General features: G+C 47.8%; 1 protein-coding gene across 5 annotated transcripts; it reads right to left on the bottom strand.

Annotated features, from left to right (window-relative positions):
* Positions 1 to 481: 481 nt before the first annotated feature.
* Positions 482 to 25,400, bottom strand: LOC102396306 (radial spoke head 10 homolog B). Of its 5 annotated transcripts, none has more exons than XM_025274505.3 (20): positions 24,350 to 25,400; positions 22,581 to 22,933; positions 20,597 to 20,672; positions 19,309 to 19,377; positions 17,371 to 17,544; positions 17,079 to 17,164; positions 16,353 to 16,473; positions 14,623 to 14,799; positions 13,472 to 13,631; positions 12,744 to 12,865; positions 10,343 to 10,532; positions 8,873 to 8,987; positions 7,610 to 7,689; positions 7,361 to 7,509; positions 6,531 to 6,638; positions 5,465 to 5,608; positions 4,763 to 4,888; positions 3,318 to 3,411; positions 1,873 to 2,083; positions 483 to 892 (listed from the first exon to the last, which is right to left on the bottom strand). In XM_025274505.3, exons 2-20 carry the CDS (start codon positions 22,835 to 22,837, stop codon positions 724 to 726), a joined length of 2,628 nt encoding a protein of 875 aa, XP_025130290.3. In that variant the 5' UTR covers positions 22,838 to 22,933; positions 24,350 to 25,400; the 3' UTR covers positions 483 to 723. The 5 variants fall into 5 exon arrangements, with proteins under 5 accessions (XP_044792156.2, XP_025130290.3, XP_006044372.4 ...); XM_006044310.4 differs by having other exon boundaries at positions 1,873 to 1,978; XM_006044308.4 differs by having other exon boundaries at positions 484 to 892; positions 1,873 to 2,071.

Here is a 25,400-nt window from a genome sequence, read left to right as displayed (position 1 = left end):
TGGTGACAGGTGGATCTGGACTTTGCCACCACCTCCAGCATTTTCTGTTTCCATTCTTTTTTTCCCCCTTTTTCCCAGCCTTACGTCTGATGATCGTTTCCTTCCTTTTTGGTAGTTTGGAAGCTCTAGGTGTATTCTTATGCTTTGGGTGGTTCCTCTTAATTAACAGGACTGTTAGCTGTGACACCTTCCTAACAGAGACCTCAGGTCTTGGGTTAACCTCCAGCTGTGCCGCGGGCTCTCCATCCTTGTTGTTCGGCTTCTGGTCGGCACAGTGGTGCTCGCTATGCTGTGGGAATGGGTGGAGAAGGACCAGGGCAGAGGCCACGGAGAGGCAGCACCTGAAGGACAGGCAGGCTGTGGACCCGGGACGGTTCCCAGGGCAAAGGAGGCGTGCGGCCTCGGAGAGGGTTGGGCTGCAGAAGCGTGTAAAGGGCTTCATCTGCTCCCGCTGTTTTCTAGTAGGTTTGATCAGATTCTAAGTTTAATCACCAGTGCTATATTTAATTCAGAAAAAAAGAAACAACGAATACACGCTCATTCAATACCCCCATGTGTGTATTTCATTCAGCTCAGCTGTCAAAACAGGCATTTCGGTGATCCAACCACATAGAAACCCTAAACCCAGTGGGCCCAAACCCCGGTCTTCAAGAAACACTCAGACAGGGTTTTCTCCTTTCACACCTGCCTGTTCTTGCGGCTCGTTTACAAACAGAGTGACGTCTACTTTTTCTTTTTCTTGCTGGTGATGGACTTGCTGGACACCACTGTGTCCTCTTTCGGGGGGCTCAGTGTGAAACTCGAGGAGGGGGCGTCCACCGGTTCCTTGATCACGGTGATGTCCACCTCGTAGTCTTGTCTTTTGGCCTCTTCCTCTCTCAAGCTGTTCAGCCTAACAAGAAGCAAACACAAGAAAGTATCATTTTTTTCTTTGAAATTTCGAAACCAGGTTTTACGCTGTCGTGTAAAGTAGTCCATTCCTGGAGCTCAACAGTGTTTGTCATCATTTTGCCTGAAATAAAAAGTCACGCCATCGACATCTCATCAGTTCAGACTTTGCGCACATCTTAGGTGACTTGTGAAGTACCTGACTCTGCAGCAACTTAGCTAGTACACAGCCCTTTTAAAGTCCTGCTGTAGCTGATAGTTCTTAAGTCTAATGCTGTCCTCCACAGGCCAGTGGGCTCGTGATGCCCTTCACAGGTGAGCATCCGCACTCGAAACTGACCTGTGTGTGGGGCTGAGCCTGGACACTGCGGCCATGCCTGCATGCTCACCACGCCCCAATCACGGTTCTGTTTCAGAAACATGCGCTACCTCGGTCCTCACAGCAGTCCTACGATGGGTCACCCCCACCTCCACAGGGGCAGAAATAGGCACACGGGGACAGACCTTGCCCAAGGTCACCCAGGTGTAATAAGTGGTGGGGCTGGGATATGACCCAGGGCGTCTGGGTCTATGTCACGCTGTGTGCCTGTGGATGCCTGGGGCCAAGGGCGTCATCGCTCCCTTAGGACATAACAGGCAGCCACGGGTTCCCAGCCCCACACGAGGGCATGCCACTCTTTGGAAGTTGTAGACTCGTGTGTGTGTGTGTGTGTGTGTGTGTGTGTTGTTTTTTAATTTATTTGGTTGTACCACGTGTTCGTTGTGGCAAGTGGGATCTAGTTCCCTGACCAAGGATCGAACCCAGGCCCCCTGCGTTGGGAGCGAGAGGCTTAGCCACTGGACCACCAGGAAAGTCCCTGACATCGTAGCCTTTTAATGAAAGTGTTTGGTCTTGAAGCTCAGCGTTGCCACAGAGGACAGGAAAGAAAGATGACCAAGAACCCAGGAGGGAGGGAGGGAGTCAAGAGGTGTTTATCAAGTTACCTGGCTTCCAGCTCCTCGTTTTCCATCTTCCTCTGAAGGGCTATTGCTTCATTATGCAGCCTGTTTTCCTTTACTTTCTCCTTGAGGGTTTCTTCATGTTTATGTGCTTGGAAGAGAGTGTTCACAAAAAAGACGTACATATTACTGATCCATGTGTTGAATTTTTCCTTTTGTTCATCCTTGTATTTTTCTTTTTTCCCTGCAAGAAAGGCTGATTGAAATGAGCATTGATACAGTCTTGAGTAACATTGGGAGTGTGCGTTCCCGTTCCCGGTTCTGTCACTGCCTGTGGTGGGCTGAGTGTCCTAGTCCCCCATAAGGGTGACGCTGTGCTCCTCATGGGCTTGTGGGTGTTAAGGGAATGCAAAAGGCTTCAGGGACGCCCCCCCTAGAACAAGGATGGCATCAGCTGACCCCAGCTATGATGGTCAACACTTCCTTCAGGCCTCCTGGTACCTATATTTTTTTCTAAAATAGCTTAACTATTTTGGTTTTCCAAAATTAAAATCTTAGAAAACTTACAACATTCCAATATTTTCAGAGAAAGGGAAAAAAAACCCTTGGCTTTTGACTACATTGTCTTTAAAGGCAGTTTTAAGAAAAAAACTTTAAAGGATTTTAGAATTGAGTAAGAAGGTAGGTAAAATTACTGACTTGATAAGGAATATAGCTTCACGTCTACTAAGGCAGCACCCACCCACTCTGGAATGTGTTTAAAATAGTTGATTCCAGGAGGATAATGCTTTGGATAGTTCTGTAATATCAGTAAGACTGGGGATCTTTCAAGACGGCATTTGATTTTTGACTGTGTCCATTGCTTGGGCTCTTTGACGGCGGGGATGGGAGAGGAGTAAGGGCGCAGGTCCTGTGGAAACGCAGGGCTCTGTGACGAGACCAGCCTCCCCCGCAGGAGCCACTGTGAAGGGCCCAGAGCGGAAGACATGGGGAGAGCCTTGATGCCAGTGCCAGAGCTCACGAGGGCGAAGGGACACAGCCACAAAGACTGGCACAGCAGCGTTCCCAGCGGCATTCTTTATGACAGCCAAAACTCGAAACCACCCGAGTGTCCGTCAGCTGACGAGTAGGTAAAAATGGGGTAGAGCCGCGCAACGGAATACTACTCAGCCATACAGAGGAACAGAATACTAATACACGCTACCACGTGAATGAGTCCCAAGGCAACTGTGAGTGAAAGAGGCGGGCATAAAAGACGGATGATTCCGTCTATATGAGGTGTCCAGAAAAGGCAAATCCACGGAGAGAGCGAGCCGCGGGCACCAGGTGGCCCACAGGCGCCCCCAGCGCTCCAGGCGTCTCACCCACACCTACCGCCACCCCAAGGCCAGCTCCCCGCGGTGGTGACATGGCTGTACCTTTTTATAACCATGATGTCATTTACAAGCCACAGCTTGCTAGTACCAAGGTTCTAGAATTAAAATACTCACCACTTTGAGATAAAAGGAAGGTCAGCCCTTTTCCTGCAGATTTAAAATTCACTTTGGAAGTTTTTCCGTCACTTACAGATTTCTTGATTTTAGGCTTTTACATAAAAAAAAAAATTTTTTTTAAGAAATCATAAAGCAAAATATGACTTCTGCATCATTATAGACTAACACTAATTTTCTATGTTGTAAATAATCAGAAAAGTATTCATGAGTCTGACATCCTTATGCTAGTTTGACTTTTTAACCTGCATATTTGCCCTATTAAGGAAATGAAGAACAGAGCTGCTGTATCCACTGAAAGGCTCCTCCCCCAAGAAACCAAAGATTGGACACCACCCTGGTCTGTTGGGAGAATGTTTATTAACCATCTCTCAGTGGCTGTAATTACCTCACACATGCTGTATGCATGCACATCTCTGCCTCCGGTAGATCTCACCCGTGAGCCCCAAACTGTCTCCAGCTGCCCGTTCTGTCACCACCTGGACGTCTCCTCAGGCACCTTAAGTTAGCATGTGTCCAAACCCAGGTCCTTAGGTTTTCCCCCCAAAACTCCTCTCCCCTGGTTCTCCCCTTCATGATAAACGGCAGCTCTATCCTTTCAGTTCTTCAGGCCAAAAAAAAATCTTAGAATCCTCCCTGCCCTCTCTTTCTCTCTCAAATTCCGCAGCACTCAAAAAACACCGGCAGATAATCCCAAGCACTTCCTCACGGGTCTGTCATCAGCTCAGTGGCTGGGAGCCAACTGACCGCCCTGCTCGCGGGCCTCTGTCTCTCTCCAGCCACGTGCCCCTGGCCGGGTGCTGCCTCAATGGTGCATCTTCCTGGGCCGCCCCGACGTGGCTGCACCTGCTGCCACGCTTCCCGCCCAGCCACACAGACGCATTCCCGCCTCAGGGCCTCCACGCAGGACAGACTCCCTCCGCTGACCGCTGGCTGCGCTCAGGGGTCACTTCCTCCCAAGACCCTCCCTCCGCCCACCCTGTCACTCAGCCTCCACCGCCGCCCCGCTTCTCGTCACATCCCCGGTGCCTCCGAGTGTGAAGCAGCAGAGCAGTGCAGTAGCGGGCCACACCCTGGAGCGGAACTGCCCCAGCGCCGCTGCTTAGCAGCTCTGTGACTAAGGGGCAGGTGGGCGAGCCACCCTGCCTCTCTGTGCCCTAGCCCCTCTCTGGAGCCGATGGCAGCACCCTCCAGGCGTCTGGGCATTAGATGAGCAGGACCCTGGCAAGTGCGTGGCACCAGCTGAGCACCCCACAGGCGCCCCCTCTTCCTGTCCCTGTGTCATGACGCCCCTCTCCTCCCCAGAAGGTGAAGCCCACGAGAGGACAGGCTTCCTGCTCCTGCCAGACCCCTGGCCCCAGAAGCGCCCTCACCGCACAGCCAGTGCGTGCCCACAGCCGATACTGCAGCCTTGGCTGTCTTCCCGGTTGCCTGTCAATACACACCTCTGACTTCCTTATCTTGCTGATGTCGACCAGGACTCCCAACTTGCTCGAAGATGACTTGGTGCTGCTGAACTGAATGTCGGACTCCTGGCTTGCTACTGCGCTTGGACTCCTGTTCTGGGTGTTCTGACCAATGACAGACACACAAGAGGGCTTCTGGTTTCCATGGAGATGCACAGGCCTTTAATGCAGTATAACTGATTCACGATAAACAACACCTAAAGCGTGCCGTGACGGTAAGTACGGACGCGTCCGCACCTGTGAACCCATTGCCCCAGATGCTGTAAGCCTCGGGCTCCAGCCAGTGCTCCCTGCCCCCGAGGGTGTCAGCAGGCACTCTGACGATTGTGATGGAGCTCCTCTAGCGTGGCTATGAGTCTGCTTCCTGGGTCAAGACCAGGAAATACATTTCCCCTAACTTACAAAATAAATAACGTAAGTGACCTTTCCCGGAGGTCCAGTGGCTAAGACTCTGAGCTCCCAATATAGGAGACCTGGGTTCGATCCCTGACTGGGGAACTAAATCCCACATGCTGCAACAGCCAAATAAATAAATACATTAAAAAAATAAATAAATACTTTAAGACTTCACTAGTTCTTTCCTGAAGGGTCACAAAACCCCAAGATAGTTCTGATGACGGTTTAACCATTGCAGAATAAAGCCCTTCCTTACGCTGTCGATTCTAAGATATTATCTGTTACCTGAGCTGTCACTGGGTAAGTGCTTCCAGCTTTGTTAACAGACAGGTCATCATTTGGGAAATCTGAACAGAATTTAGTTGGTGGCTCAGGAACACAGATGAGGGCGAAGCTTAATAGAGCTTCAAAGAATTCCAGGAAAACCAGCTGAAATGTAAGAAAATATAAAAGGGTCAATCCTCACACAACTCGAGGTGGGCCAGAGGCTCTTATGAGTGTTTGTCTCTATTCTCCAGGAAATGCCGCCTTGTTCAACACTCGGATGCCACGGGAGCACACCGGTTTGCAGTAAAAACTACAGCCTTTAAGAGACCTATGAGGATGTATGTTCTCTCCTTAGGTCTCAAAGTCACTTTTCTATTTGATGGGAACATGTTACTGTATATTCACCCATTGAGGACCGTCACTATAAGAAGTATTTCCTCTTTTCCTGAACAACGAGAGCAGTGGCTCCAGTGACAGCTGACATTGGAATGGCTAAGAGACACTGAGACGACGTGACCGTGTTCTGCACGGAAGAAGCACATGAGTTGGTGAGGGGTAGACTGGGAAAGGAAGACTGTTGTGGTTTGAACTGCGCCTCCTTGGAAAAGGGGTTGGGAGTCCTAAGCCCCAGTATCCTCATATTTACAGATAATTGAGCTCAACTGAGGCCGCTAGGGCGGGCCCCAGTTCAATATGGCAGCCGTCCTCATAAGAAGAGGGAGACCGTTGGCCCCAAGACAGGCACACAGAGAGAAGACGACCACGACGGGCCAAGGAGAGGGGCCTGTAGGCGACCCTTTGCCACAGCCCGCAGCAGGAACCAGGCCCACCAGCACCTTTCTGATGCCAGTCTTCAGAATTACAGGCAGGAAATGGCTTACATATGCCAAAGAAAAAAAGAAAGTTGGGGAAGGGGTGTAGTGAGTACAAATGTTCGGAGGCAGGAGTCTGGTGGCTGTGACCAGGTGGTCAGATCTGGACTCAGAGAGGTGGCCGTGCTGGAGACAGAATTTGTCGTTGGTACCCAAGGCAGAACAAACAGCCTGAGTTGGATCTGGGCCGTTCGTGACACCTCTTTACAAACCTCAAGTTCAAAGTTACTGTCGATTCCATCATACATGGAAGGATTATCCTCTGCTATGACCTCCACAAACTTGGTTGCTGTCAATTCTTTATTTATCATCTTAAAGCTCTGTAAAAGAAACAGCCAATCAAACCATAATGGCTGCTGACTACAAACAGCTATATATATATATGTACTTTTTTTTTTTTTAAACTTTACATAACTGTATTAGTTTTGCCAAATATCAAAATGAATCCGCCACAGGTATACATGTGTTCCCCATCCTGAACCCTCCTCCCTCCTCCCTCCCCATTCCATCCCTCTGGGTCGTCCCAGTGCACCAGCCCCAAGCATCCAGTATCGTGCATCGAACCTGGACTGGCAATATGTACTTTTAAAAATGTCACAGTCCTGCTGAAAACGAGGATGAGGGGAAAATGCGTGTAGGCAGGGCCCTCCCTCCACACTGACCCTTCCCTCCAGACTCTGTCCTAAGAACCCGGAAAGCTGGGTTCATGTCCCCAGGCACAAAGAGTTAGGAGAACTCCTCCGTTGGAAACCTGAACATCCTGGAGAAGAGGTCTATGGACAGTGGGCTGAGGGGGCGTCGGGGGAGCTGGGGCGGTTTCCCGGCTCGCTTACGCCACAGTGAAACCCGGTCCTGGACCGGTACCGCTCATCCACAGAGCTTCCCATCAGCCTTAGCATGCCACAGTCCTACCTGTGGGTGGACAGCCCAGGTGCACCACTCCCTTGTTCCTTGCACATCACAGCTAGACTATTTTGCCTTTCCTAAATTAAAATCAAAAACGGCTACAAACAGAAAGCCACGATGCACCGTGCGTGGCTACCCTCAACATCCAGAGGAAGTGTCTCATGCTCATGGTAAGCTCGTGCGGAGGGGCCGCGTTCCGTCTGCAGTGCGCCGTGTAGATCTCCCAGCACTTGTCCACGTAAGTCATCGAATAGAGGGTCCGCTGGGCCTCACAGAATAAATGGCCTGAAGAGGGAGTGGAAACACTGACACTCAAAACGATGATTACAGAACTCGACGCTGGAAACAGTTAAGGTCCATATAATCCTACGGGCTCTGTATTTACCTTTTACACGGCACGCATTGGGGCGGATGTTCTCATTCATCAGTTTTTTAAAGCACAGAAAGAGCGACGGGCTTCGGTCTCTGTGGTTAAAAGGAAACCATCATCACTCCTCCGTTCAGGAGATGGAACTTAATCCCCCGCTCTTGGAGGGCCGAGTGACCTCGTAACTGGCTTCTCTAACAAGTAGACCGAGCACAGAAAGGGGAGAGCAGTAAGTCTGCACTAGAGAAACCTGGCTGACAGCGCTGAGTCACGTGCTCACAGGTAACATCGCCAGTGATGAGACAGACTGATGTCACGTACCCCTGATATGATGGTATTCTTCCCCCAAACCCATAACCTCAGGGTGATGACAGAAAAACATCAGCAAAGCAAAATTGAGGGACATTTCATAAAATAACCGATCAATATTCTTCCAAAGTGTCAAGGTCATAAAAGACACACACAAAAAAACTATCACAGTTGTAGGGGACTAAAGAGCCAAGTCAAAGGAAAACACCCTCATGCTGGGAAAGACTAAAGACAAGGAAAGGGGGAGGCAGAGGATGAGATGGTCGGATAGCATCACCAACTCAATGGACATGAATTTGAGCAAACTCTGGGAGATGGTGGAAGACAGGGAAGCCTGGCGTGCTGCTGTCCATGGGGTCACAAAGAGCTGGACACGACTTGGTGACTGAACAACAACAACAAGAAAGGAGATATGACAACAAACACCAAGGTGGGATCCTGCATTCGGTCTTGGAACAGACAAGTGAAAACCTCAGAAATTCAGTTAATCAAATGGTAGCGATGTTAATTCCTTCATTTTAAGAAGTGCACCGTGATTCTGTAAGACCTAATCATTTGGGGAAGCAGGATGCAGAGCATAAACCAATTGTCTGTGTTAACCTGGCCACACTCTTGAAAGTCCACAATTATTTCAAAATCAAAGGTTTTTATATAAAAAAAAAAAGGGTAAGTATCAAATTTGCTCTGAGAAAGACAGGAAATTCTAAGGAAGAGTTGGTGGTGACTATTTCTGAGTAAAAAACTTGAGGGCTATTTGCAAAACTGACATGTGACCTGCATGGGAAGGGTTTTCGCAATTTTTAATTTTGCTTCTCATGGTCTGGATGACTAATGTTTGTAAGAAACTTTTGTTTCTAATACTTCAAGAGTACGAAAAATAATCATGAATATCAGAGAAAAGAGAACGATATGACAATCGTGATGGTTCGCTCAGCCCTCATCCTATCCCAGGGGCCCAGAAGGAGAACTTACTGGTATTCTTTGTGATGAATGTGGTAAGCCAGCTGCAGGAGGTAATTCAAAAATGTCCTCAAAAGTAATGTTGTAAATGGAGAGTGAATTTCTTCCACTGGTATGTCGTTATTGGCTAAAATAAGAAAATTGGAGAGGATGTGATGGCTGAGAGGGTAAAGAATCCACCCGCCCATGCAGGAGACACAGGAGATGTGCATTCAATCCCTGAGTCAGGAAGATCCCCTGGAGGAGGAAAACGGCAACCTGCTGCAGTATTCTTGCCTGGAGAATCCCATGGACAGAGGAGCCTGGTGGGCTACGTGATTAATGCTGCTAATTTTTAATGGGTTTGAAGTATGCTTCAAAAACTAAAATTTGCAGTTGATACACACACAAAGAACACCAAGTGAGCAAATGCCATTGGTAAATGCCGCCCACAGATTTGCCTGATGTACATGTATTAGTCGCTCAAATGTGTCCGACTCTTTGTGACCCCATGGACTGTAGTCCTGCAGGCTCCTCTGTCTATGGGATTTCCCAGGCAGGAATACTCGAGTGGGTTGCCATTTCCTCCTCCAGGGGATCTTCCTGACCGAGGGATCAAACCCAGGTGTCCCATATTGCAGGCAGATTCTTGACCATCTGAGCCACCAGGGTTGATATTAGCTCTATCAAGTAGGTAATTTGAGACCTTTGAACCTGCCTCCCACAATTCAGCTGTAGGGAGTAAAACCTTCAAAACTGTTAATTTTACTGCACGAAATTTTTAACCTGAAATCAAGCCCAACCTAAAATTACCTAATGCCTTTTCTAGGCTATTCCAAGTCCTCCCTGATCTTCTCTGCTTCTGACCTTACAATTTGGTGGTGTTTTTTTTTTATAAAAACTATAGATCAGAGGACCTATGCATATGTATAGGACAGCATACACTGTCACAGAGATATTTAATTATGAGTCACTGAGGCTCGGTGGGTTTTCAAGGAAACAGTCCGGGGATTGCTGGGTACTGACGTGGTAAAGGGCATTACCGTGTATGTCCTGTATACTACCTGACTACCTGTATAGCTAGCATACTCGGTAAGAGCCAGATGGTAAATATTTTAGGCTTTCTGGGCCAGAGAGTCTGTGCCATAACCACTCAGGTCCGGTTTTGCAGGGCAAGAGCAACCACAGACAAGACATCAACAAGTGAACATGGCTATGTTCCAATAAAACTTTATTTATAAGAACACCCAGTAGGCTGGATTTTGCCCATGGACCCACTTTGCTGACCCTGCTATGGATGGTCTTTGACTACTGCTGTTATTTCACTAGATTCTCTCTTCAGTTGCATTTTAAGCACCTTGGGGACAAGCCCACATGTTGCCTCCTGGAACACCTCTCCAGACATGTGCCTTCCTCGCTCCCCCAACATTTCCTACCTGGTTTCAAGGTGCTGAGATGTTATGAGACCCTTTAGACCAGACAGGAAGGACCTGGAATACTCACCACCAAGCACCCTGTCCATATCAGCAAGGGTTATGTTATGGTGATGGAACTTGCAGTCTTTGAGAAACCTCCAGAAGTGAAGTTTTGTCATCAGAAAGGTGTTATCCAGGGAGCGGTCACAGCCCAGGCTGCTGTAAAAGTTATAGATTCTTCTTAATTCCGTAATGTTTCTTAAGATAGTGTATTCTACCTGAAAAGAGAAAACCACACAAATCTCCAACCGACCTGATAAGAACAAAGGTAAAAGAAAACTTGCTTTCTAAATTAAACGAGGTCACACATGCAGTAGCATTCACCTCTTACCACTGCAAAAGCTCAGGGAATGTTATAGTCTCCCTAACCATTCCGAATGAGAATGGGAAGACATGCTGTTATCCCGACAGTGGAATTACTTCCCTACAGCTCTGTCCTACTCTACCCTGTTTCATGCCATCTCCACGGCAGCAACAAAAGTCTCTCGTCTACAGATCAATGGCTCAGTGGTGAAGAATCCGCCTGTCAACGCAAGAGGCGTGGGTTTGATCCCTGGGTCAGGAAGATGCCCCTGGAGGACGAAATGGCCACCCACTCCAGTATTTTTGCCTGGAGAATCCCATGGACAGAGGAGCCTGGCGGGCTACAGTCCATGGTGTTGCAAAGAGTTGGATATGACTGAGCAACTGAGTGTGTACAAACACACACAAACACACACACACGTCAATATCCCTCATGGACACAGGCACAGAAATTCTCAACAAAATAACAGCAAGCCAGGGACTTCCCTAGTGGTCCAGTGGTTAGGACTCCGTATTTTCACTGCCAAGGACAGGGGTTCGATCCCTGGTTGGGGAACCAAGATCCTGCAAGTCACGTGGCCAAAAATATAAAGACTTTTTTTAATTAGCAAACTGAAGGTAGCAATATATAAAAAAGAATAATACATCAGTACCAAGTGGGGTTTATCCTGCGATGGCTACGCTGGTTCATCATGTGAGAACTCAATCAGTGTGATTCATCCTACCACATAATCACACCAATGCATTTGGCAGGAACTGTTAATACCCCTTCATGATAAATACCCTCGGCAAATTAGGAATAGAAAGGAACGCCTTAACCTGACAAACAGCAGACAGAAAGACATACAACTAACATGCCACGCAACGCTGAAAGCCTGAGATAGGCGACAGTCACATCCACTGCTTTACTCACACCCGCTCTGTCCCCATTCACCGTCTATCATTTTCCCCAGGCCCTTGGTGGGCTTATGCTGCCCCCAGACTCCTCAGACCCACAGAACTGCAGCCTACACAGTGTCCTGTTTCCCCAAACCTTGTGTCCCATGCGTCACCCTCAGAAATAAAAAAAAAAATCAGAAAATGTGATGGAATTTGGGGTCCCTATGGAGACAGGGAAGTCCCAGCTGGGCGGCTCCATCAGGCATGTGTCACTCTCAGCATCAACTCCTGCCTTTGAAAATTCAACTCAATTGGATAAACAAGTGGAGTTGGCCCTATTGAAAACACTGCTCTAGAGGACACGGAATTTTCTTCAGGAAGCTTAAAGTCTAGTCGAGATCACAAGACACATATACAGTAAGGAAGTCTCCTTACAGAACAGAGTCAGGGAGGGACAAGACACGGAGTCAAGGACAAAGTGGCCTGGAGGGCCGGTGACTGAAATGAGCTCTGGAAAATTGAAGAGTGGGTCGGACTTCACGGTCCACAATCCTCAGATGTAAACAGCTGGTTGGGATTAGACACATACTCACGAAATGAGGTCCAGCTCCACAAAATTTTTTCTCTAAATATTTCGACATTGTGAATAATTTCTAAGGGTCTGAAGTTCTTTTGAATGCCAGCAGCCTATGACAACACACAGCAGAATGAATGTGTTCCAGAGTGAGGTGACCACTGCCTTGGCCTTCAGACCAAGCCAGCAGGGCAGGGGTTGACTGACCCTTGGAAAAAAAGTGAAAGTCAAAGTGGTAGTCACTCAGTTGTGTCCAACTCTTTGTGACTCTGTGGACTGTAACCCACCAGGCTCCTGTCCACGGGATTCTCCAGGCAAGAATATTGGACCAGGCTGCCACTATCCATCTGTAGGGGATCTTCCCAACCCTGGGATCGAACCCAGGTCTCCTGCATTGCAGGCAGACTCTTTACCATCTGAGCCACCAGGGAAGCTCTGGGTAATTCACTGGGTCCTTCCATCCGAACTTCCTTTTTCTCAGGAAGCCGGCTCACTCACTTGGGATCCTGGAAAATTAAACGAGAGGATATTTAAGCCAAGTGACTCCCAGGTGTATAAAAGATACTTGATACAGAACAGCAGTCATCAACAGTATCTTCCCAAGACTATGGAGAGTCTGCTAAGATTTAAGCCCCCAAAATATATATATATTTCTAACAAAGAAGGTTTTTACCTGCTTCTTTTCTTCTGACTGGTCTCTCTCAGGGTACATTTTCAGCAATAAACTGAGATCCAGCTCGAGGCTCGAGCCTAACAGGGAATTACTTTTATTGCCATCAAGCTTTCTCATGATTTCTAGCAAATGAAGGCAAATACAGGGGATAATTGTGAAAAGCAACACTGAAATGTCTCAAACGTTATGTCAAAATGATTTTCTGCAAAAGTGTGACACAAGAGTATTCAAAAACCTACAAGAAGGCAGTTGTGGGGACTTCCCTGGTAGTCCAGCGGCTAAGACTCTGCACTCCCAATGCAGGGGGCTGGGGTTTGACCCCTGGTCAGGGAATTCATTCCCATATGTCCCAATTTAACAAAAGATCCTGTATTTGTAACTAAGACCCCTCACAACCAAATAAATAAATCTTAAAAAAGACAACAGTTGCTCACAGGAAACTTGTGTTTTCTTCTGAAATATTAGGTACATGTTTTGATATCAGTGATAAAGAATCTGCCTGCAATGCAAGAGACCAGGGTTCGAACCCTGGTTCGGGAAGATCCCCTGGAGAAAGGAATGGCAACCCACTCCAGTGTTCTGGCCTGGAGAATTCCATGGACAGAGGAGCCTGGCAGGCTATAGCCCATGGGCTTACTAAGAGTCAGACACGAGTGAGCGACCAACACTTTAAGTCTGATGCAGCGTTACACATCAGCCTCCTCCAGCTGGAAGCGGACGCTCCCTACCGGCGCTGGTGGAGGGCTTGCACCACTGGCAGCTGAAGGCACTCTCTGAAGTCGAGTCCGGGTAGCTCATCACTTCCCCTTCCAGATTCGGAAACGCCGCTATGTGATCCTCGGAAAACGGGCCATCATACACACGCCCGTTCTTGAAGGTTAATCGGCCCTGCAGAGAGAAACACAGCTGTTTGCAGCTTAGGGAAAGATTTTTAGAAACCATTGGTAAATTTACATCAATATCTTTTCAACAGGAGGCTTTCATTTGTTAAGATCTGCACTTAGTTCACACACAGCCAGGCTCATAGAGTCTCAGGTCACCGTGTAGATCCTCTCTCCAACTCCCCTCTTCCTCTCCTCTCTCTGTATATCCCCCACCATCTCTCCATAACCCTGAGCACCCCTAGGTCACAGAATGTGGCTTATTAAATAATGACCAGCAGAGGTGCCTATCACAGAATGGGGACTAATCTTGATATTTGTTGAACCCAGGCCAATAGTTGGTCTGACTCAGAGGTGGGCAAATGACCCAATCCAGCTCAGTAAAGCTAAAGACATGTGTGGAAAATTTCTGCGAAAGGAGTTTCTTCTCTCCTTCTACTTAGCGGGGTATGTAGGCGAGAAGCCTGGAACCGCAACAGCCCTCTTGCAGTCATGAGGGAGGAATAATAATGCAGCATAATAATGAAGCTGACATGGTAGGAGAGACATGGATGGATGGAAGAGAAAGATTTAAGCTAGATTTTCTGTTACTTGTGACCAAAACCACCCTAACATACACCACAAATTAAATAAACTCTAAATATACAGGAAATTGATGATACGTTAGAAATTACTCTGGTGGCACAGATGGTAAAGAATCTGCCTGCAATGCAGAAGACCCAGGTTCAATCCCTGGGTTGGGAAGATGCCCTGGAGAAAGGAATGGCAACCCACTCCAGTATTCTTGCCTGGAGAATTCCATGGACAGAGGAGTCTGGTGGCCTACAGTCCATGGGATCACAAAGAGTTGGACATGACTGAGCAACTAACACACCACACAATCATCTTAACAAATCGGTAAGTTAGCCTACGCAAAATGGCTAATACAGTTTCCTAGGTAGAGAAAGTCACGCCTTTACATAATCTTTAAGATGCAACCTTCACAGGTCTGTACTTACCATGCCATGTTTTTTATTGGAGACCCACTCTCCCTCATACATGGCTCCACTGGCATAGTAGAACTTTCCGTGGCCATGGCGGTGTCCGTTCACAAACTCTCCTACGTATTCATTTCTCAAAGGATACTGGGAGTAGGGGATTCTCTTTAGAAACCATGTGTGTGTGCCAAGGCCGTTCTGAAAAGAAGGCAAATTTCCATGAGAAAAACTCAAAACATTTCCTCTTTTTACCTGAATCTATTTAAATAAGGTATGAATCAAATACAGGGACTCATTTGAAGGGGCGAAAAGCATGGGCATTGGAGTCGCACAGACTCGGTCCTCACAGGACTCATGGGACTGAGGAATTTACCAGTCAAAGAACCTAACTTGTGTGCCAGACCTTTAGAGAAAACTGCTGCTGCTGCTAAGTCGCTTTAGTCGTGTCCGACTCTGTGCGACCCCAGAGACGGCAGCCCACCAGGCTCCCCTGTCCCTGGGATTCTCCAGGCAAGAACACTGCAATGGGTTGCCATTTCCTTCTCCAATGCATGAAAGTGAAAAGGGAAAGTGAAGTCGCTCAGTCATGTCCGACTCTTAGCGACCCCATGGACTGCAGCCCACCAGGCCCCTCTGTCCATGGGATTTTCCAGGCAAGAGTACTGGAGTGGGTTGCCATTGCCTTCTCCAAGTTAGAAAACAAGATGCTAACAAAACAGCACTTTTTAAAAGGCTGATCTAACCATAGAGAGAATGGAATAATAATGCCATCAGCAACATGGATGGACCTAGAGACAACAGGACCTGGACTGAAGTCAGAAAGAAAAAGACAAATACTGTATGATATAGATCATACGTGCAATCTATAATACAACACAAATGACTGTATCTACAAACCAGAGTCACGGAACAGACCTGAGGTTGCCAAGGGGAAGAAGGGGTAGGGGAGGGAAAGACTGGGAGTTTGGGATTCACAGATGCAAACTATTACATACAGAATGAACAGAGAATAACTTTCCACTGTAGTGCACAGGGAACTATATTCGGTAATCAGTGATAAACCATAATGGAAAAGAATATGAAAAAGAATATATATAACTGAATATATATATAGATAGATAGATAGATAGATAACTGAATCACCATGCTATCCAGCAGAAATTAACACAAAACTGTCAATCAACTATACTTCAGTAACTTTTTTAAAAAAAGGCTGATTTAGGGACTTCCCTGGCAGTCCAGTTGTTGAGACTCTGCACTTCCACTGCAGGGAGTATGGGTTCAATCCCTGCTCAGCGAACTAAGATCCCATATGCCACGTGGCACGGCCAAATGATAGAAAAAGGAAAAGAAGATTGAAAACTTTTAAAAGGCTGATTTAGCCGAGTAATCATCACGGGAGTTTCTAAATTTAACACTGCCTGAATTTCAGATTGCCACACGATACCCAACAAACAATTCCCGGGCTGAGAGTCAGCAGAGCGTCTGCCACTGGGTTGCTGCCTCTGTTGTTACACGGTCACTCAGTTGTGTTTGACTCTTTGCGACCCATAGACTGTAGCCCACCAGGCTCCTCTTTCCGTGGGAATTCCCAGGCAAGAATACTGGAGTCGGTTGTCATTTCCTTCTCCAGGTTAACTTCCTGGCCCAGGGATCGAACTCATGTCTCCTGCATCGCAGGCAGATTCCTCACCGCTGAACTACCAGGGAAGCCCCGCCTCTGGGTGTGTTCTGCTAAGACCCGCTGGTACCTGGACCCCGTGCTTCCACTGACCAGTGTACTCCTCGTTAGTCGTCAGCCACCTCATCCTACCTTCCCCGTGGCGCACGTTGTTCTCCCACTGACCCTCGTATATGTTCCCGGACTTGTAACTAGGTGCACAGATCAAACAATTAAAACCAGTTATCTCACGTTCCTTTACCTTAAGGACTTTATCTTAAACTTTCTCCCTAAACGACTTTGAAGAAATCCAGCCCTTGTGCCCATACAGTCTTCCCTGTATTTAAATTTAGTCGATAGGCATGAAGTTTGCAAAAGTGATTCTCCCAGGGGTGGTGGTTGTGGAGGGTGGGTGGGGGGAGGATAGATGACTATATAAAACCTTTTGATCGTTTAATTATCTGACAAAGTGGATAAGAATAGTGCTTTTTAAAAAAATCTTTTAAAAACAATTCCCTATACTATTATGGTTAATATTTTGGTTAATATTAAAATTTAAATATTTAATTAAAATAATTAAAACCAAAATATTGGTTAACATTTTGCCCCAGATATTTTATTTCTTTGCCCAAAATATTTGGTTCCATCAGCTGAGTCTAAATATTCCACCCTGCTTATACAGCAAATATATTCTCTGTAAGTTCTGCACCTTATCTTTAAATAGCCTCAGGGAAAAGCTATCTGGGGCCACAAATGCTTTTTGCTAGCACCCGAAACACGGCAGGGGAGGGGAGGGGAGGAGACCGCAGACACCTACCATCTTATCCCCCAGCCCTTTCTGATGTTGTGTATCCAATCTCCTTCATACCAAGAGGTGCCCTCTTGATTATAATAAATGGAGCCCTAGAACAAGGAATACCATTAAAAAAAAAATCAAACCTCATAGAACTGGTTTTTTAAAAAGATAAAGATAGAAACGTATGATTTTATGGCATCTAAAGGATGTGGAAGATGTCACCCTTACAACATCTTCGGTAAGACATAAAGTTGGGCTCATGCTTCCGGTTTGTGAGTGAGGACGTGGTCACGTGTGTGGCTGCCTCGCCCACCTTTCCGTGTCTCTTGCCGTGGCACCAGTGGCCGATGTAGGACACGGGCTGCGTGCTGCACTTGAACATGCCGAATCCGTGCCTCATGCCGCCGACCACTTCTCCTTCATAGGTGCTGCCATCTGGCCACGTGAAGATGCCGTGGTTCATGGGGATGTTCTTCACAAAGTCGCCCTGTGGCAACACGGCCATCAGAAAGAAGCAAGCAGGGAGATCCCTCACCTGGACACGCGGAGACCATGCCAGCCTTTCCTCCCAAGGCAACGGCTGAGTAACCCCCGAGCCCCTAGCCCCCTCCTCCCGTCCCCGCACAGCCCAGCCTCCCTCACCGGGTCCGGCACGGAGCAGAAACCCAGGCAGAATGAACGACCAGGAAGGCTGTGAGCTGACAGAGCTGCAGGAAGCCAGCAGAGGACATGGTGCAGGGGCGCTTCCCAAGCCTGGCCTTGGCAACTCTGGACTCTGCAACCCGCCTCAAGGGAGGCTAATTCACTGCTTCCCAGGAGTTGCTGACCATTAGCCAGGCTCAGTGATGGCCAGTGGAAATTCTAACACTCTGCAGACACATCAGCTGACCGCCTGCCCTGGGGGCGCCTTCCAGATAATCCCCTGTGGTCGGAGCCCTGGAGGGGTGCACAGCACAGGGTTCTGCACACCTCAGCCCAGAGGCTTCGGGTTCCTCTCCAGGAACGTGAGCCTCTGGAGGTGAGATCCCACCAGACGTCCCAGGAGGCCAGGGACCTTTCTGAGGACACGTCTGGGGGAGCAGGAACCCTGCCCGTAAACCCTCCTGACTGGGCTGGTGTGTGTGTTGGAGGGGGCAACGTCTATAGAAATCAGCCCCACCTGACCTTCCAGAGATGATAAATAAACCAGAGGCCAGGCCAGGTGGCAGGGTTTGGGGGAAGAGATGCGTTCCTGGGAAAGCCTGGCCTGAAATGGCAGTTGGCACCCAATCCTCTGGTCGCTCTGGACCTTGGGTGCTCTCTCCCCTCCATGACGGTGATGGGGGATGCCCTCCCCTTGCTCTGCCCAGCCCCGTCTTCCTGCTGCCCAGTCCACTCAGCTGCCAACCTGGCCCAGACGTGCCTGTTTCCCTCCCCTGGCTGTTTGAATATGTGCATCATGCCCTCCATTTTAAATACTTTCATTACGACTTACAAACACCATGGCGTTAGCAGCTCTGCAACTGTGATTTTCAGAGCAGCGTTTCAGGCCCACCCACACTGTGTAGACACTAATCTAAAAATACATATTCCCCTCAGCCCTGCAAGATGGGATATGTGAAACCCCTATCATGGAACATAAGTAGCCAGTAAAAATCAATGGATCTCAGTCAATGGATGTGATTTGATCTCTAGAAAAATATAGGGGCAGAAGAGAGGGTATAATGAACTATCTCTGGGACTTCCCTGGTGGCCTAATGGCTAAGACTCTGAGTTCTGAATGCAGGGGGCCGGGGTTCGATCCCTGGTCAGGGAACTAGATCCCAAAGGCCGCAACTAAGACCCAGTACAACCAAATAAATAAATAAAAAGTAAGTAAATAAAGTACCTCTGTTTATAAAAAGGTGGTAGAGGCTGAAGAATATCTCCGAACAAATAGACAGACAAAACTGGAAACTGGTGACAGTTTACAGAGGGGCCCCTAGCGTAACGACTTACTTGTCACCTCCATTCTTTGGGTCTGTGGATTTTTTTAACCCATGTGCTGAGCAATTTTTATGAAACTAGCTTTTTTTTTTTTCCTTTTGGCTCTATCATGCAACAGGCCAGATCTTAGTTCCCCAACAAGGGATCGAACCCAGGTCCCCTGCAGTGGAAGTGCAGAGTCCTAACCACTGGACCGCCCAGGGAAGACCCTGATACTAGCTAGGAGCCTGTGGGAACCTACCATTAAATTACATAGTTTAGAACTGCAACATATTATACGCTTTACCTCGTATTTCAATCCATCAGCCCAGATGTAAGTCCCCTGTCCGTGCATGAGTCCTTCGGAGAACATGCCCTTCAAAACAGAACAACAATGCCTTAGGCCCTACCTTGATTTCATACAACAGCCACCCAGGGATTCAGCTCTTAAAAGGGAACCGTGTTCCACAAAATGCTGGTCCAGCTGGGAGCTGGTACTGCACTGGTGTCCATCTGGTTCTAAAAAGGATCTGAGGAGTCCAGAAAAACCCAGGTCCCTAAAACTGACACCAGGCGGTGCTAAGCAGTTGTTAAACTGAGCTATGAATTCAGCCTTCCTCTCCTAACTAAGCTGTTGGAAAACTACCACTCGAACTCATATGCTTTGGGTTTTGCATTTCAAACTTTAAAGGTTTTTTTTTTTTAATTATTTAGACCAGATGTCCTCAGTTGCTCAGTCGTGTCCAATGCTTTGCAACCCCATGGACTGTAGCCTGCCAGGCTCCTCTGCCCTTGGAATTTTCCAGGCAAGAATACTGGAGTGGGTCACTGTTCCCTTCTCCAGGGGATCTTCCCAATCCAGGGATCGAACCCAGGTCTCCTGCATTGCAAGCGGATTCTTTACCAGCTGAGCCACCAGGGAAGAATACTGGAGTGGATAGCCTATCCCTTCTCCAGTGGATCTTCCTGACCCAGGAATGGAACCAGGGTCTCCTGCATTGCAAGCAGATTCTTTACCAACTGAGCTATCAGGGAAGCCCAACATTATTGAAATTTACACTAAAAAATAGTAAATATTTTTTCTTAAATGGTAAATTTAATGTACATTTTACCACAAACTTTTAACTTATGAAAAGCATACATCAATACAGCAATGTAGTCCTAAGTAAAAAAAAAGATTCAAGATGTTATCTACAAAATCAATATGCCCATGTAAAAATACTGATTCATCCATTCAGGAAATAAAAGGGACACAGAAAACTGAAAAAAATTATGGCAAAAGGATGCTGGGATTTTAATTTTACTCTTTGTTATTTACTTTAGTGACCTTAATGTTGTTTGTACAATAAATAAAAATCAGGAAAAGGAAAAAAAATCTAAAACTGGGAAAAGGAAAAAAAAATCTAAAACGATTATTTCAATTGTATTGAGTCATGTTTTTGCCTTAAAATATGTACTCGGAGTTCACAATAAAATCGGCATTAAGTATTTCCAATTCCTTCTGGAATTGGAATTAGAGGGCGTTTCTGAAGACGCAAATCTAAGATGATCACCCACACTGTCTGCCTTGCCCAGTTCCAAAACGTGTAACTCACCTGGTAGGTACAGCCTCCTTGGAAGATGGCAAACCCTTCTCCCTCATACAGTCCACGGACCTTTTCCCCTTCATAGCTGCAATGAAATAAAGCTCAAGGCAGTGAATCATGTGAGGAAACCCCAGTGACTGGGCGTTAAAATACAAAAGGGATATCAGTGAAGACGTGCAAACGATATCTCACGTTCCCCCAACAAGCATCACCCCCACGCCCCCAGGACCACTGTGTGCCTGCCCTTTCTAAGTACTGGGGCTTGGGCTGTGAACAAGTTCCTGCCCTCAGAAGCTTATGGTCCAAAGAGGAGAGACAGACAATCAAAAGGAAACAAATGAATAAGATAATTCCAGACCACATTCACTTTTTGTGAAAGAAATGATCGGGGAATGTCACCCTGAATGAGGAGGAGGTTACCTGGTAACAAAGAACCTTGAGAAGAGGATCCCTGAGAGGAGGGAACTGCAGGTGCAAAGGCTCTGAGGCAGGAACGAGCCCGCCGCCGTCTCAAGTTCAGCTGCATGGCTGGACCACACCGAGGAGGGGAGTGATGGGAGGGAGACCAGGGGAGGCAGAAGCTGGGTGGGCAGGCAGGTGGGCTGAGATAAAGACTTGCCATCAAGTACAAAGCTCTAGAAGGAATCATGAGAAGGTTTTCAGAACTGGGTTGGACAGGACCAGATTTACATCTTAAAAAGATCGCTCTGGCTGCTTCAGAGAACAGACTGGGGGGGTGGAGAGTGAGCTGCCGGGAGGGGAGCAGTGGGCGGCGAGAGAGATGAAAGCGTTGGGAATATTCCGGACAGTTTTCCATCTGGGGTGTGAAAACATTCTGGAAACGGACAGTGGGGATGGCTGCATAACGTGGAGAGTGTACTTAATGCCTCTGATTTACACGTAAAAGGATTTAAAATATGTATATTTCACTATGATAATTTTAAAACTTTTTTTTTTTTAAGATATATTCTGGATGTAGAACCAATAGGGCTTGCTGACGTGCTGGCTTTAGGCAAGGAAGGTGCCAAGAACAGTGCCCAGATTTGTAGTTCTGAACTGATAACATGTGATTTCATCACCTTGCTCACCTCCAGACTCTGAGGCGAGTGAGGTGGAAAACAAATGGCCCTGTGACAGCCATGACCACACTGGGCATATTCCAAGAATCCAGAGAAGAATAAATATTAGAAAACCTATGATGAGGAGATTAGTTCTACGACTTCAGGCCTGGATGTAGGGAAATGGTGATGCCCTAAGAGAAACAAGGACCAAGGGATGAACCCACAGCTGGGAGAGAAACAGCAGCATCCAGAGAAACCTTCTAAAGTGCGAATTCTCATTTATTTCCCCCCATTAAGAACCTGAGGCTCAGAAAGGTTCGGCGATGGGGCTGGCATCCTGGAGCTAAGACTCAAATCCTGCCTGTGTTATTTCAAGTCCTGCAGTGTTTGCTTTGGGACGCAAGCTCAGTGGACGATGTCCAGTAGGGCATTAAAAACTTGAACCAAAAACTCATGGAGACGGAACAATGCTAAAGGCATAGATGTTTACAGTCATCTAGGGAGATGGAAGGAAGGAAGGGAGGGAAGTTGCTCAGTTGTGTCCGACTCTTAGTGACCCCATGGACTGTGGCCCACCAGGCTCCTCCGTCCATGGGATTTTCCAGGCTAGAGGACTGGAGTGGGGTGCGAAGTAAAGCTATAATAAGAGATCATCCACAGACAGAGAACAGACAGCATGGAAGTCGGAGTCAAGGGAATGTGGAAAAGGCAGTTCATTAAGTCACCTTTCAAGAAAAAAGAAAAGTCAAGACTCCCCTGGTGGTCCAATGGCTAAGACTGCGTATGGGCTCCCAGTGCAGGGGGCCTGGGTTCAGTCCCCGGTCAGGGAACTAGACCCCACTTGCCGCAACTAAGATCCCACATGCTGCAACAAAGACCCCACACAGCCAAATAAGTACATAAAGAAACATTTAAAAGAAAGAAAAAACCACCTTTCTACTATGAGTTTGGTCAGAACGGGCTCTTCGTACTGGGTGGTATCTTCATTTGGCAGACTGTCGCTTTTGACCTCTCTCTTGACTCCCGGGTCCTTGGGCTGCACGTCCAGTGCTGGCGCGGCACTCGGCGACACGTCTTGCCTAGGGGCGTTGCCATCTTGTTTGGCAAACTCGGGATAATCTGAGGGAGACGAGGGAGAACGGACAGACTTGTCCCCCTTTTTATCTGCTTTTTTCTTTTCTTTCACCATGGCCTTTAGAAGACCTAAAGTTCACTTTATTTAGATAAGTATCCAATGACTCCTTCAGTTGAAAGCTGTGCGTTTCAAGGATTTGGGGAGTTTTATCTGAAAAATAAAAATTATGTCTCTGAATACTTAAGGGTTTCACTCATAGTTATAATTTTAATCTTTTTAAAAAGTTATTTATATTTATGGATTTGGCTGAGCTGGGTCTTAGTTGTGGCATATGGGATCCAGTTCCCCAACCAGGGATGGAACCTGAGCCCCTGGCATTGGGAGCACAGAGTCCTCGTCACTGGACCACCAAGAAAGTCCCTACAATTTTAGTTGTACAACCCCAATGTCATTATCATTCTCTTCCTACAGCCTGAAAAATTAATTACAAGGATCAAGTAGCACCAGGTTATAAAAAGCAATTTCAATATTACATTGTCCTAAGATTTTTAAAATTGGAACCACCATCTATCATTTCTTTTCAACTAGTGTTCCAGTAAGAAAGGCAACCCTTTGTGGGAAAAAACATCAACCTAACCTCTAAAATCTTACCTACCACCAGTTCATACTGTGTAAAAACCCATCTCTGTACATCCGCCTGGCAAAGTGCTCAGGAGCTGAACCCAGGCTCCTGCACCGTCCCCTTCCCAACCGTCCTTCTGCTTCAGATGTCAAACAGGAAAAACAGGAACTTGTCTGCTTATAAGGATTAAATAAGACGATTCACAAAATCAATTATTCTGTCACTTTCCTATTGCCATCGGCTACCTACTCCCTGGGACAGCATGATAATAGATTGAGGCCTCCTATGTCAGACAAGAAACCTTGTGTTAATCATTTGCCCAGGGTCCCAGAGCTGAGGGGCGGGGCTCTAAAGCCATAGTATTTGTGGCCCCCCAAAATCGGCCCCACTGAAGACATCCCAGTACATCAAGCAGGAGGCAGAGGTGAGTCCCGAAAGACAAGGCAAGACCCCTCTCCCTGTGCCTGAGGGGAGCAGCGGCTGCTGAATGCCTTCTGCCTGCCTGGCACTCTCTGGCCACCTGATTTCCGCTCACTCCCCCCAACCCCCCCAGGCTCTGCTCTCACCAACATGGTCCTGCTCCTCTCTTCCTTCAAAACCCCATCACCCTTTCCAGCCCAGCACCCCCACCTCAGCAATGACAGCGAAGCAAGCCGCTGAGGCTTCTAAACTCGTCTTTACTACAGGCTTTCCGCTCCCCCATCACCGGAGTCTGAACTACTAATAAAGCAAACTTCCTTTCTCGTGGCCTGTTTCTTACCAACTTTTGTGTATCTTCTGCTCTCCCTGAGTTGAGGCTGTATTACGGACCGTTTACTTGCCTTAGCACGAGAGGGACTCGCATTCTCTGGGCCCAGGCTCCCAGCTCGGTCCTGTCCCTTCCTACGCCCTCCCCGCCCACCGCTCACCCGCTTGCGTCCTCGGAGGCCGAGGAAGAGCCGAACCTGGCCGTCACGCAAAGAGGGCCGCACGCCTGGGACCCCAGGACCCCCGGAGGCACTCACCTCGGTGGAGACCCAGAGAGGATCCTGCCGGGACGGAGGCAGCACGGCGTCCAGACCCGGACGGTGTCCAGGCAACCATGGGCCCCGCCCCGCCCCGATCTTAAAGGGGCCACGGCACGTGCTTTGCCCTTCAGAGCAGGTAGCAATATGGAACCCAACTGACCTGGGTTTTCCCTCCTCTGCTAATTGCCCTGCGGCCTCTCTCAGCCTGTATCTTCGCCTTGCTACTGTTAAATCACTTCAGTCGTGTCCGACTCTGTGCGACCCCATAGACAGCAGCCCACCAGGCTCCCCTGTCCCTGGGATTCTCCAGGCAAGAACACTGGAGTGGGTTGCCATTTCCTTCTCCAATGCATGAAAGTGAAAAGTGAAAGTATCTTTGCCTTAACACAAGACTAACTCAGGAACTCAGCTGTTACTTTTTCATTACTGCCATAAACAAGTTACCCCAAACTTACTAGCTTAAAGCAACAGATTTATCATCTCACAGTTTCGGGAGGCGTCCAAAAGGAACGGGTTTCTTTGGCAGCTCCAGGGAGAATCTTCAGGTTTCTAGAGGTCACCTTCCTCTATCTTTGAAATCAGCATCATTTATCTCTCTGGCACAGCTGGGGAAAGTTCTCCATTTTTTAGAAGACATGGGCTAGACTGGGCCACAGAACCAACCCAGGGCACGCCGCCCCCATCCCACCACCCTTACACCTGCAGAGCCCCTTTGCCCACCTAGATCAAGTATTCAGGGGTTCTGGGATTAGTACAGGAGGCCTCTGGGGAAGGCCTCCCTCCCTCTCAAACCCCAATTTGCAGAGTTTTTGCAAATATTAAATGAGATCTTTCAGGTCCACCAGCATAGCGCTTACATGAGTGACAATAATTATTACTTGACTGTCTCCTCACACCTAAGGACTTCTAAATCTGTAAATGAAGGAAGCCCACTGTCTGGGCAGAAAGGTGGAGAGCAGGGTTAGGGTGGAAGGTCCACACTGGCGATCGTCCACCAACCGCCATTTGGACCCTGCAGAGGGCATGCTTACTTCCATTTCGGGCAGAG

This window comes from Bubalus bubalis, chromosome 24 (assembly GCF_019923935.1).
Source record: "Bubalus bubalis isolate 160015118507 breed Murrah chromosome 24, NDDB_SH_1, whole genome shotgun sequence".
Lineage (NCBI taxonomy): Eukaryota > Metazoa > Chordata > Mammalia > Artiodactyla > Bovidae > Bubalus > Bubalus bubalis.
This window is presented reverse-complemented; position numbering and strand designations above follow the sequence as displayed.

Coding starts and splice junctions, on each gene's coding strand:
- LOC102396306 (XM_025274505.3), bottom strand. CDS start 22,837: ATGGTGAAAGAAAAGAAAAAAGCAGATAAAAAGGGGGACAAGTCTGTC. Junction 19,378..20,596: donor AAGGAGGCTGTACCTACCAG/GTGAGTTACACG, acceptor TCTGTTTTGAAG/GGCATGTTCTCCGAAGGACT. Junction 5,609..6,530: donor ACAGTAACTTTGAACTTGAG/GTTTGTAAAGAG, acceptor CTTACATTTCAG/CTGGTTTTCCTGGAATTCTT.